Source organism: Canis lupus, chromosome 8, assembly GCF_048164855.1.
Source record: "Canis lupus baileyi chromosome 8, mCanLup2.hap1, whole genome shotgun sequence".
Taxonomy (NCBI): Eukaryota; Metazoa; Chordata; class Mammalia; order Carnivora; family Canidae; genus Canis; species Canis lupus.
In genome coordinates this window covers 26,583,274-26,596,739 of record NC_132845.1, presented here as the reverse complement: position 1 = coordinate 26,596,739, position 13,466 = coordinate 26,583,274, and the positions used below count along the sequence as shown (strand labels likewise).

The 13,466-nt window shown below is 36.7% G+C and overlaps 1 protein-coding gene across 1 annotated transcript in view; it reads right to left on the bottom strand.

The window, feature by feature from the left end:
• Positions 1 to 2,032: 2,032 nt before the first annotated feature.
• SNX7 (sorting nexin 7) overlaps positions 2,033 to 13,466 on the bottom strand; it is a 114,096-nt gene continuing 102,662 nt past the window's right edge. The window contains exon 9 of the mRNA XM_072834649.1: positions 2,033 to 2,227. Within this exon, the coding sequence (XP_072690750.1) occupies positions 2,033 to 2,227 (195 nt within the window). The remainder of the gene's footprint in view (positions 2,228 to 13,466) is intronic.

The window sequence follows — 13,466 nt, the reverse complement described above, 5'->3', positions numbered from 1 at the left end:
ACTGTGGTGCACTCCGAGTTAGAGTGTTAACAGGGGGTGGCGAGGGCCAGGGAAGGGTATGCTTTCCTAAACGTACTTATTTTTTAGACTGCTTTGTTGATGTAAAATTAACACACAACAAACACCACATATTTAACATGTATAAATTGATGAGTTTTGACATATGTATACACCCACGCAAAATTAAGACAATCAAGGTAATGAACATTTCCATCACTCACAAAGGTTTCCTTGTACCTTTATAGAAATCCTCTCTCTGGCCTCTCCTGATTCCGCCCACACACTACTCTGCACCTGAATTCGTTTGTGACTACAGAATACAGATTAGTCTGTCGCGAGGGATTGGTTTACATATCCTAGAATTTGATAGAATTATACTGAATACTCTATTTTTATGTGCTTCATTCATTCAGCAAAATTATTAGGAGATTAATTCATACTGTAGAATGTATCAAGAGTTCATTTTTATTGGTAAACAGTATTCCATTATATAAATTTTGCATAGACTAATTATACTATATACATGTATGAAACATAACTGTTTGCTGATCCATTCACCTGTTTATGGGCATTCGATTTGTTCGGAGATTTTGGCAATGAACTTTAAAGCTTCTTTGAACAGTCTTGTATAGATATTTTTATGGACATAGTTCTTGTGAGTTAATATCTAGTTGTAGAATGGCTGGATCACAGAGGTATGTGCAACTTTGTAAGAAACTGCCAAACTTTTTTTCAAAGTATTATATTCTTTTGTTTTATAAAATCTCATTGGCAACAAATGAGAGATGCAGTTCCTTCACATCCCTGTCAACACTTGGGATGCTCACACCTTTTAATTTTAGCCATTCTAGCAGAAGTGTGGTGGTATTTCATTATAGTTTTAATTTGCATTTCTTTAATGATGGGTAGTGTAGCGTATTGTTTCATTTGTTTATTTGCCACAGTAGTATGTCTTTTCTTGGTCTCTTCATATTCTCATTTTTAAAAAAATGAGTTGTTTTAATGAGTTAGGGGAGGTTTTTTAATATATTCTGGATAGAAGTTCATCATATAAATGATTTTAAGAATTTTCTCTTTCCTACTAGCTTTTAACAATTGGATCAAGAATGTGACTTTCAGTTGACTTCTTATTTTTTGGGCTTGGGATTTGTTGAGATTCTTGGATCTGTGGATTCATAGATTTCATTAAATTTAAAAATCTTTCAGCCTTTCTTTCATCAAACATTTTTTTCTGTCCCTGTCCCCCTCCTTCAGCCACTTTGACTATAAGTATATTCACTACTTTTCAAGTTTCAGATTTTGTTGTTCCGTATCTCATAGATTCTCTGTTCATTTTTTTTAAAAATTGTCCTTCATCTGTTTCAACTTCATAGTTTTTATTCCTAATTTTCATGTTTACTAATTTTATATATACAATGTTGCATTTGTCATTAATCTCATCCAGTGTATTATTTATTTCAAACATTTTAATTTGCATTTATAGAAATGCAATTTTTATCTTTTTTATATCTTCCATCTCTATACTTAATGTTGAACATATAAAATTGAATTATGATAACTACTTTAATATGTTTATTTGTTAATTCTAACATCTGTTTCAGCTCTGGCTTTCAACTGATTGATTTTTTTCCCCTTCATTATGAGTCATATTTTTCTACTATTTTGCCAGTTGGCAAAATCATTGATGACTTTTTATTGAATATCAGGCTTTATAAATTTTATTTTGGTAGATGCTGGATACTTTTGTATTATCATATATATTCTTGAGCTTTGTTTCGAGTCAGAGTTAATTTATACGGACACTGTTTGAACTTGCTTTTAAGATTTGTTAGGCAAGATTGGAGAAGTGTTTAAAACTAATTATCTCCCACTATCGATAAGGACACTTCTGTGAGCTCCACCTGATGCCCCATGAATCATGGGGGAAAGGACTATTTTCAGCTCTTTGTCACTGCCAGGCATTGTCACCTTTACTCCATGCAGGCGGTTCTTTCCCTGGCCTTGGAGTAGTTTCCTCCCACCGTGCACTCACCTACACCATGCTAAAGACATGAGTCCTTCTCAGATCTCTGGATTTCCTGTTCTGTGCAACTCTCTCCTCTCCAGAACCTTGAAGAGGCAAACTCCAGCATTTTTCTGTCCTCAGATCCTCAGCTCTGCTCTTCAACTCAGGGAGTTGGTTGGACTCTGGCTTGGTTCTGCCTTCATATTCTATGACCTGGAAACTCTGTCAAGACAATAAGCTAGGGAAATCATAGGGTACACCTCATTTTCTCTGAACTTTCAGGATCAGTCTTATGTTATCTGAGGCTAGTGTCCCAGTAACTCTTTTTTTAAAATTTTTATTTATTTATGATAGTCACAGAGAGAGAGAGAGAGAGAGAGAGAGAGAGGCAGAGACACAGGCAGAGGGAGAAGCAGGCTCCATGCACCTGGAGCCCGACGTGGGACTCCATCCCGGGTCTCCAGGATCGCGCCCTGGGCCAAAGGCAGGTGCCAAACCGCTGCGCCACCCAGGGATCCCTAACTCTTACTTCATATGTTTTGTCCATTTGTTTCCTTTTTCAGCTTCAGTGGAAATTCCATTCTCAGTTACTCCACCTCAGGTGGAAGTGGATATACCTAAGTGTATACATTCTGATCTTAAATGACAGCCTGCAAGGTTCAGCATTCTGACAGTGCATAAGAAATTATAATGTCCATACAGTCATGGAAACAAATATTTTTCAAAAATATTTGAAACAAAAGTCAAATATTTCTCTGTGAAATAATTCATACAAAAAGAAAAAGGAGACAGCTTTCACCAAAATTGTTGTCACTGAATGTGTATAGCTTTCAGTAAATATTTTTAAAAATTGCACTTTTTAAAAATTGCTTTTTAAAGTTAATATTTTCATACTATTCTTGATTAGCTACAGTTGTTAAAGTGCCATGTGTTAACTTTATTTTTCACTGCCAACTTAAAGCTCTTCTCAATAGACTATAGAGATAAATGTAGAAATTATTCATTTTCCATTTCTTTTTAAAATTCAGGATGTTTCCATGTAAACTTAATTTTAGAAGAATATACAGGTAAAAACATAATAAATCAATAGGAATATTTTATAATAAGGAAAACATAATTTTTATGTGGATAAAATACACCAACCTATGTAACTTCATATCAATCACTTAGACTATACCTACAGGTAAAATTACTACTTTAATTTCTTTGCTTGAGTTGATTGCTTGGTTGTTTCAAACTCCCTGGGAGTTAAATTGGTTGGACTGGTACATGAGATGAAATTTACAGGTTGTTTCACTGAACTGACTCACCACATCAGTCAAAAATGGTTGAACTGGTTGTGTGTGGAACCATAAGACAATCTAGGAATAGTAGTTTTATCTTGGGTGCTATGGATTCTGAAGAGTACCAAGAAAACATATTTGAATTATTTCTTTTTTTTGTAGTATTTTTATCAAAGGACTTCGAAGCGACAATGGTATGAAAGTTCCTTAGATGTAAGGTGTTTTTGTTATTTGAGGAAAAAATAGAAGTGATTACAAATAGTCTGTAACACGCATTGCTTGTACAATAGGACAAAGTGAGAAATCACAAGTAGAATTTAGAACAACCCCCTGTTCAGATGATGGAACACTCATAATAACTAGGTTAAATATACACTACTAAGAAACTGGCCTAATATTTACCCAATGACCACTGCAAAACTGATGTAAAAATAGTGATATTCAATAAATAGATTAGTACATTCATGTTGGATTTACAAAGTATATCATGGCACTTCTTGCCATTAAAATGTCAGTAAGCATTACATAAGCATTACAGTAACAATAGGTCTTGCTTAAAACTTCTTCTTAATAGCAAGGTTTTTGAGGTTTCTGCTTAGAATGTTATTTTGCAGATTAAGAGACTTCAACAAAGATTAACTTGGAAGAATAGCACAGTCTCTTTAAAGTCTTGTATTTGAAAGTGACATTGACACTTGCATATTCACTATTCTAGTTCTCTCCTGAGTGTACATGTTTTCATAAAGAAAGAAACAATACAGGCTGAACTGAGCATTAGAAGGGAAATAATAGATCTAAGATGGAAATTGGGGTAAAGGGAAGGTGACCTACATTCTGAATGCAGTATTTCATAGACTTACATCATTTTAGAGGTGGAAAATACTTTAATAGTCAGCTAATACATTCCTTAATTTTGCAGATATCCTAGGAAGTGAAGTGACCTTACACAGATACAGGATAAAGGCCCATCCACACAGGTCTACTGTTAGTTCTCAAAGTCTTAACTGGTAGATCATCAAATGTGTTGACACTGATATTTCCTCCTTTCTACCACTCAGTAGGGTTTCTAAAGGTAAGACACAGTTGCTGTGGCCGGCAGCAGTGGCTCTTTCTTCCTCTAAGTAGTGGGGTTGCCATTCCCTCCCCTTTTCAAGGGACTTTCTGGGAGAACTCTACTGCTCCCACCACCATGGATCTAATGATTCAAGGAAATGCAAAGTGGTTTATGCTTATTAAAAATAAGCGGGCACCAGGGTGGTTCAGTTGGTTGGATATCAGACCCTTGATTTTGGCTCAGGTCATGATCTTAGGGTCCTGGGATCAAGTCCCACCTGAGTTCCGCACCCAGTATGGAGTCTGCTTGTCCCTCTCCCTCTGCTCCTCCTCTTCTTCCTCCTCCTCCTTCTCCTCCTCCTCCTTTCTCTCTCTCTCTCTCTCTCTCTTTCAATCTCTCTCAAATTAAAAAGTAAATAAAAAATCTTAAAAAAAATAAGCAAAAGCCTGGAGTTCTTAAATAGGGAAGACAGTTTAGGGTAGTGGTTAAGGGCACAGATCTTTGGTGTGGATCACACTAATTGTCATGTGAGATTATATAAGCTATTTGACTTCTGCAAGTCTTACTTTCTTATCTGTAAAAATGTAATAATTATTTTGGTCTCATAATATCAAGTAAAGACTAATCACATGTAAGTTGCTGGACAAAGAATTTATCCAAAAATATTCATTGTTACTGTGTAATCAAATAGGATTATTCATCCCCTATATTTCTTTTCCTGGAAGAGCACTATGGTCTGGTAGCCCTTTGTTTTTCCTAAGATTCACAATGGGAAAAAAATGATATTTCTATAGCTTACAAATTTGTTGAAGCAACCATGGTTTCCTGTATCAAATATAGAATATTATACGCACATTATCTCAGAATCAATACCAAATTGTTACCCAAGTTCTATTTCAGATTCATTTGTGGCCACAGGTTTCTCAAAGGACTATGAGCTTGGAAATACAGCAGCAATGGAGCTTCAAAGCCAGTGAGCTGATGAGGGCAGTCACCCATGAGCCCACGAGTATTCGGAATTGGTGAGATAACGCTCTCCACCTCTTCAACCTCCTTTTTCCTTTTAGGCAAGCTGAATTCAAAGGACTGGGATCCATGTGCCCAGTTGATGACAGCTCCTGAGAGCTCCCTGTAGCAGTTAAGTCAGGGAAACTGAGGGAGTAAGAGGAAAGTTTGAGAATCACTGAATCAATTCAATGTCAAGTGACCCTTTGTTCTTTGAACTAGAACCAGAGAAATGGGGATCCCTGGGTGGCGCAGCGGTTTGGCGCCTGCCTTTGGCCCAGGGCGCGATCCTGGAGACCCGGGATCGAATCCCACATCAGGCTCCTGGTGCATGGAGCCTGCTTCTCCCTCTGCCTGTGTCTCTGCCTCTCTCTCTCTCTCTGTAACTATCATAAATAAATAAAAAAATTAAAAAAAAAAAAAAAAGAACCAGAGAAATGTATGCTGAAATAGTATATAAATAAATAATTTTCCTCTTGTTTATTTTAAAAGATCTTTTGATGAATGAATTATTAAGTTAATGAATGAAGGTAAGAAAAGTGGAACAAATTTATTCTTCTCTATAAGTTTTGTTTGGACATACTGCAAAATGAATGGCTCTCAGCCTTCAGAAAGAGTGTTCTTCCCACACACAGTGTGCCTCTCTGTTACTGCTGTGCCACATGTGGCACAAAACACAATTAGCCTTTCAGTTGGGCTTTGCATTTTTCTGATCTTCTAACAACTGGGTGTCAGATATCTCAATGTATAACCACCCACTCACAACAAGATTATACATTAGATTCTTTGTTATCTACTTTTATGAAAGCTTTCTGAAAGCTAAAAGGAATAAATTAACTTTGCCAAATCTGAGATACAGTTTCTTTTTCTGGTTGTTAATAGTATTTCCATGACTGTACAGTTAATCCCCATCAAGGGCAAGATGTTTACATTATCCTAAAGGAAGACCCTGAAAGTTACATGACATATATTCTTTTGGGGGGAGGCTAAGTAGTCATATTTGCTCTAAACTAAATATTAACGATAGTATCTAATAGGGGCATCAGTGTGGTCAGTTGGTCAAGAGTCTGCCTTCAGCTCAGGTCATGATCCCAGAGGCCTACGATCAAGTCCTGCATCAGACTCCCTGCTCAGCGGGGAGCTGACTTCTTCCTCTCCTCCCCTACTCATGCTCTCTCTCACTATCTCTGTCTCTGTCTCTCTCAAATAAATAAAATCTTTAAGAAAAAACAATAGTTATCTAATAGCACACTGTTAAATAGCTATTAGAACAAATCTTTCCTAATGTAATGTAAACATAAATTCAGAATGCAAAATCAAATATAAAACTTTTATTTAAATTTTTCAGATTTTAATGATCTTAACACCCAAGTTTTCCTCCAAGTGGGTAGTTTAGTATTAACATTCCTGTGTTCATCCTTTGTGGGGTCTGGTGAATGCTTGTGAGCAGAGATGTTTATCTTTTTCACCATTAACTTCATAAATAGATATTTGAAAGATACTTATAGCTGAACGAAACAGTACATAAATCAGAAACCGTGGAACATGGAGATTAATATATATTTAAACAAAATAATAACTATAATTTTTGAAGTGGTCTTGATGTGCTAGGCTGCTTCATGTACCTTACTTATATCTTTGCAAAGTCATAACCAAATGATATGTGGTTTCATGATTATGAAGGTAAGAATCTTGATTTCAGGCTTCTCACTTCATTATTGTAAGTAAATAAATTTCTATTGTTTAAACTACCCAGTCTGTGATATTTTTTTATTATAGCCCTAGCAAACTAATACACTGTTCTTACAGGAAAAACAAAACAAAACAAAACAAAACAGTGACACTCAGAAAAGTTAGTAGATATGCCAAAGATCACACAGATAATAAATGATTGTCCAAATCCATGTCTTAGCCTCCGATTCCTCACTCTTAACTTAATTAAAAGAGCATTTGGTTCTCTTATCTGCATAACTAAGTGGTGAAGAATCCTGAGGTTTTGATAATATTCAGCCCACTAGGTGATCAATACCTAATAATTGGTGATAAATGTGTTGATCAGTCTTTTTAGGATTGTCCAGCAAATTAATATCTAGGTTGTACCAGGCCTTAGAGAGAAATAATTTCTGTAAGTTCAAGGAGAAAAAGAACAGTATTGGCATTTATTTCTTGAGTGATGTAAATATGTGAGAACATTTTTGAGAATTTCTTTATTATAAGGAAAATATTGAAAACTTCCAAGGCATTAGTAGCTCAAGCTAGCCTGTGTGCTGAGACTAAGTTTCCCTACCCCACAACAATGTAAAGTGGGCACAGACAGACAGATAGATATGCAATGGAATATTATTCAGCCTTAAAAAAAGGAAAAAAAAAAAAAAAAAAAGAAGGAAATCCTGCCATTTTGACAACATTGATGAACCTGACAGAGAAAGAAAACTACTGCATGGTGTCATTTACATGTGGAATCTTACAAAAAAAAAAAAAAAAAAAAAAAAGGCCAAACTTATAAAAATAGAAAAGCTGCCAGGGGTGGGAGGTGCAGTAAATAGGGAGAGGGTGGTAAGAGGGTACAAATTTTCAGTTCTAAGATAAAAAAGGCCTGAGAATATAATGTATACATGCTGGCTAGTTGATAACATTTCATTGCATCCTTGAAATTTGCTAAGACAAGACTTATACTTTCTCAACAAAAAAAAAAAAAAAAAAAGGAAGGGAACTATATGTAAGGTGATGGGTGTGTTAATTAACTCAATGAAGGAAATCTTTCACAATGTATACATATATCAAGTCATTTCAAATATCTTATATCTTTTTGTCAAATCTTTATTGAGATAAAGATCTTTTTTAGAAGTAATTAAACAAATAAGTCTATCTATAAGCTGTCATAGAAGGATGGAAGGAAAAGTGATTTGGAGAGAGTAGATAAATCAAAGATTGGGTAATATTAAAGTCAATCTTTTTTTTAAGACTTTATTTATTTATTTATACGAGACACTGAGAGAGGCAGAGACATAAGCAGAGGGAGAAGCAGGCTCCCTGTGGGGAGCCCAAAGCAGGACTCGATCCCAGGACCCCAGGTCACAATCTGAACTAAAGGCAGATGTTCAACCACTGAACCACCCAGGTGCCCCTTAAGGTCAGTCTTAAAGGATGCGTAGAAGTTTGAAAGCCAGGAGTGAAGAACTTATCAGTACAAAAAAAAAAAAAAAAAAAAAGAACCAATTTTCAGAGTCACGAACATATACTAAGTGCTTAGAGAATGCCAGGCAGATCCAAGCAATTGGAATTTATTGGGTAGAGAGAAAAGCGTGGAAGATCATACAGGCCAGCAGTCTTCACAGCCTGAGACTGCAGAAGAAAAAAAAAAAAAGATTTTATTTATTCATGAAGGACACAGAGAGAGAGAGGCAGAGACACAGGCAGAGGTAGAAGCAGGCTCCACATGGGGACTCCAGAATCACGCCCTGGGCTAAAGGCAGACACTCAACCGCTGAGCCACCCAGGGGTCCCCAGAAGAAAAAAATTTAAGAGCTATTTTGTCATGGGTAATCTTTTTGGTAACCAATTTCTAGATACTTAACTCCTAAATATAGTCCTTTCTAAAACTCCACGAGAATGTTTCTGTTTTCTAGAAGTCATGCTTTATTTTCTTTCTCATCCTTCCTTTTATAGCAGACTTTCTTCCATTTTACAAAAAAGAGGTCCTTCTCTTACACAACTTGAATTTTACTATGTCTAGTTGTCCAGAGGTAAAAGACACTGGTCACTAAACAATTTATATGTGTGTGTGTGTGTGTGTGTGTGTGTGTGTATGCAATTTAAAATGGTGTATTCTTGTCAATGCTGGGAATTTTGGCTACAGTAGATTATTTAGTTTTTATTTAATGACTTCATCTTATCCATTTCAGAAGATCAGAAAAGAATGCATTGCTCCAGTGAGCAATGAATGCGTTTCATGACCAAAGCTAAGAGTCCATATGAGAAATGCTGAAGACTGTGATGGTTTATTTTATCCAAATGAAAAGCTAGCAGCAGCCTATCTATTTATTTATGTGTGCACCCATCTTCTCTTGTATCACTTATCTCTCCAGGCAACTATCTCAAAATTCAGAAAGGAAATGATGGTCATGGAAATATGAATTTATACATTTCTTTGGAATGAAAAATAAAGACATACTTTAGTTTATATGGTAGGCATTTTCTACAAATTGAATAATCTAAGACTATAAATCCAAAGTTTTGACAAAATATATATTTAAAATACCTAAGATTAGGGGCACCTGGGTGGCTCAGTCAGTTAAGCATCTGCTTCTCAATTTCGGCTCAGGTCATGATCTCAGGATTGTGAGACTGAGTCCCATGTAGGGCTCCACACTCAGCGGGGAGCCTGCTACAGATTCTCTCTCCCTTACCCTGTGCCCCTCTTCCCCACTCTCCCTCTCTCTTTCTAAAATAAATAAGTAAATCTTTTAAAAAATACCTAAGATTAAAGCACTTTATCAAAAATTATTATGATGGCAAAGATTTACTAAAATTAGCAATATTAATATTTTCCCAAGCCCTTATTCTGTAGAACAGGGTAGGGTGCCTCAATGCAAAAGAATCAAAGTAGTAGTAATTGTCATCAAATAAGTTTTGGTAAAATCTTTCTATATTTCCCAGAAGCGGAAAAGCAAAGAAAGACTGTATGACAACCACACAGACAGCAGCTGAGTATGTCACCACGAGAGGTGCAGGCAGCAGGCAGCCTCCAGCTGCCACACGCTGGGATCCACGGTGATGTTCAGGTCATGCTTGCCGCAGGCTGCTCACAGCCAGGGACTGAGCCTGGTAGCCGGGTTAGAGCCAGGCCATTTCTGCCAACGCAGGACTCTTAGTAGTCATCTTGGCTCTGGGGCTGCCTCCTGAGCCCAGGACTTTCTCGGGGCTATGCTACATCCTGGGCCCTTCGAATTGAGACCCAGTCTCCTTTCTTTCCACCTCTCCTTTCTCAGGTTCAGATCTGCATTGCAGGTCGAAGCCTTTCCTTTCTCTACTCCTCTCCCCTTTATCTCTAATAGGTATATCCTGCCTGAATCTTTGACAGTTCCAATTTTGTCTTAGAGCCTGCCTCCTTATCTGATACTCTCTAATAGTAGGGTATGAAATCCTATCTGATTCTCTGCTTTCAAAGAAATTGAGAAAAAGCTAATCAAATGGTCCAGTGTTAACTAATAAAGAAAACCAAATTTTGATAATAAACCAAGGAGTGGGCTAGATAGAATGAGTAATCTCATTCCCTTGGGGGCGTTAAGCAACTGCCTTCAGCTCAGGTAATGATCTCAGGGTCCTGGGATCTGGCCCACATCGGGCTCTCTGTTTAGTGGGGAGTCTGCTTCTCCCTCTTCTGTGTACTCTTTCTCTTGCTCTCTCACTCTCACTCTCCAGCAAAATAAATAAAACCTTAAAAAAAAAAAAAGAGTAGGGATGCCTGGGTGGCTCAGTGGTTTAGCACCTGTCTTTGGCCTGCCTTTGTCCCAGAGCGTCGATCCTAGAGTCACTGGATCAAGTCCCATATTGGGCTCCCCGCATGGAGCCTGCTTCCCTCTGCCTGTGTCTCTGCTTCTCTCTTTCTGTGTCTTTCATGAATAAATAAATAAAATATTTTTTAAAAAAAGAGCAATCTCATTCCCCTTTTATGAAATTGGTTCAGGAATTCAGGTCTAGGTAAAATGTTGTACAACAAAATCATCACAGGAGTTGGTTCAAGTGGGGATAAATTCCAATTTGGAGATGAGCCACAAAGAAAAGTTTATTGGTTATTTTGGAAAAGAGTTCTCTTACTCTTCTTTTTAAATATTTATTTATTTATTTGAGAGAGGAAAAGAGAGAGAGAGAGAGAGAAAGAGAAAGTGGGAGGAGGGGCAGAGAGAGAGAGAGAATCTCAAGCAGACTCCTCACCGAGCATGGAGCCTGACTTGGTGCTCAATCCCAGGACTCTGAGATCATGACCTGAGCCAAAATCAAGAGTTGCACACTCAACCAACTGAGCAATCCAGGTGCCCCAAGAGTTCTATTCTTAAAATCAGAACCATGGGAAGAACAGTTTCTAGATACTGTGTATGTGAATGTGAACCACAAGCCATCATCATCACGCTGTGAGGGAAGCAGAAAGAGGACAGGCCAACAAGACAAGTACTCAGGGACAAGGATCTGCAGAGGCAGAAGTGGGGAGACGTGATTAAGCTGATCCTAAGCCACCCTTTCCTGTAGCTCCTCACTAAGTGGTACATTTCTGCCTCGTTTAAACTTAATAGAGTCAGTTTCCTACTTATTCTAGCCAAATGGATCCTACTTCTTGTCAGTATTAGCTTTCCATCTTGGGCCAGTTCTCTCCAGCAGAGTGGATCTTGTCCTTCATACCTCGGTTGCTTTCCTGGAACTGGTGTGCAGTTATTCCTCTGCTTGAAGCCTCCAGCTTCTAATATTTCCTCTGTGAAATGGGACCAATTTGGATGTGGATACCAGCCTGGATCAAGTCCAAATTGCTGGATTTTCTGCTACAGAGTTCATTTCCCCAGCTACATCTCTGTTTCCAGCCTCTGTAACTTCCCTATCAGCTAATGCTAAGACTCATGCATACATTATTGAGATTTATTCATTATTTATGTATGGTACCTGTCTCCTCATTAGACTATTAGCTTACTGAGGGGAGGTTATGTTTATCTTACCATTATTGTTTACAACAGCACAGATGAAGGTGTCTGGCACCTATTAGCTGTGGAATATTTATGGAATTAGTGAATTACTGCATGAATGGATGCATATATGATAATATTTGAATACAAAATGTTTCAAAAGATTTTAGAATCTCAGGTTGTTCAAATAAACCACTTATAAGCAATAATAATTTAATTTTAACATCAGTAATCATAATACTTCAAGTAGAAAGAGAAAATCTTTTATGCATAATTATCAAATGACTCATTTAACCAGCTCTGATTAGCTATTTAAATTGCATGTTCTGGGATGATTCCTCTTAAAATGAGAAAGCATTGTTCTTCTGATCTTACCAAAAGATCACCCTAACTGTCATGTTTTAGAAAAAAAATACAATCTCTTCAATCCCCATGACTCATACTAAGAGAAACATAAACAGGAACTGGGGAAGTTCAATTTTTCCCTCTCTAACATGTGTAATTATAGCCTTAAAGAATTACACATGCTAAAGTGGCAGCAGGCACACACAAATAGTTGTCTCATTTTAAAGGATCTCATTGTTCGATAACCTTCCGAACACCAACATAGTTTCACACGTGGGAGAATAGTAATACATGAAGAAGGGAGGAAGATAAGCAGTAGTATGCATGCAGTTGGCCTCCAGGTCCAATTATTTTTAATTCATATGTGTGAATTAGTGAATTAGTAATATGTGAATTAGTAATATGAATTACTAATTCACTAATTAGTAATTACTAATTACTATACACTAATTACTATACACATATGCATACCACACAAGAATACACACACACATTCATGTATGTAAATATGAACTTAAATATGTACCTATATCTATTTTTATTCACACATATGCATCACATTCTGAATCTTTTCTACTGTAATATACTTTAGCCATTATGACCATTAATTTACCTTATCTCAGGAAGTTCTAAATTCATAGATGGACTCTAAGTTTTAAGTATTTGGGGGTAAATAGGAGGAAGCGATGTAAAATTTAATACTTTTTTTTTTTTTAAAGAAAGTAGTCAAAGTCAGCTGTGTATAATTTATTCTTGTACTCCCAGCAATGTAGATCTTGGCAGATTAATTTCCCCCTTCCACAGATGGGAAATTGGGGCCTAGAATACTTAACTAACAAGCTCAGAATTTTAAATGCTGAAATGTCTTTTTTTTCTTTTTTACAGTATGCTCAGAATTTAATTCTACCTCTAACAATCTAAGAGTTTATCTAAAGCCATTATTAAACACACAAGAACATTATTTCTACGTTTATAAGCTAGATGTCAGAATTGGGTTGCCAGGAAGAATGTTTCCAGATAACTCTTATTTCTTTCTGAATTTAGGTTGCTCATAGATCACCTTGTTATAACCCTACATCTGGTTAAAAAACACAGAGCTA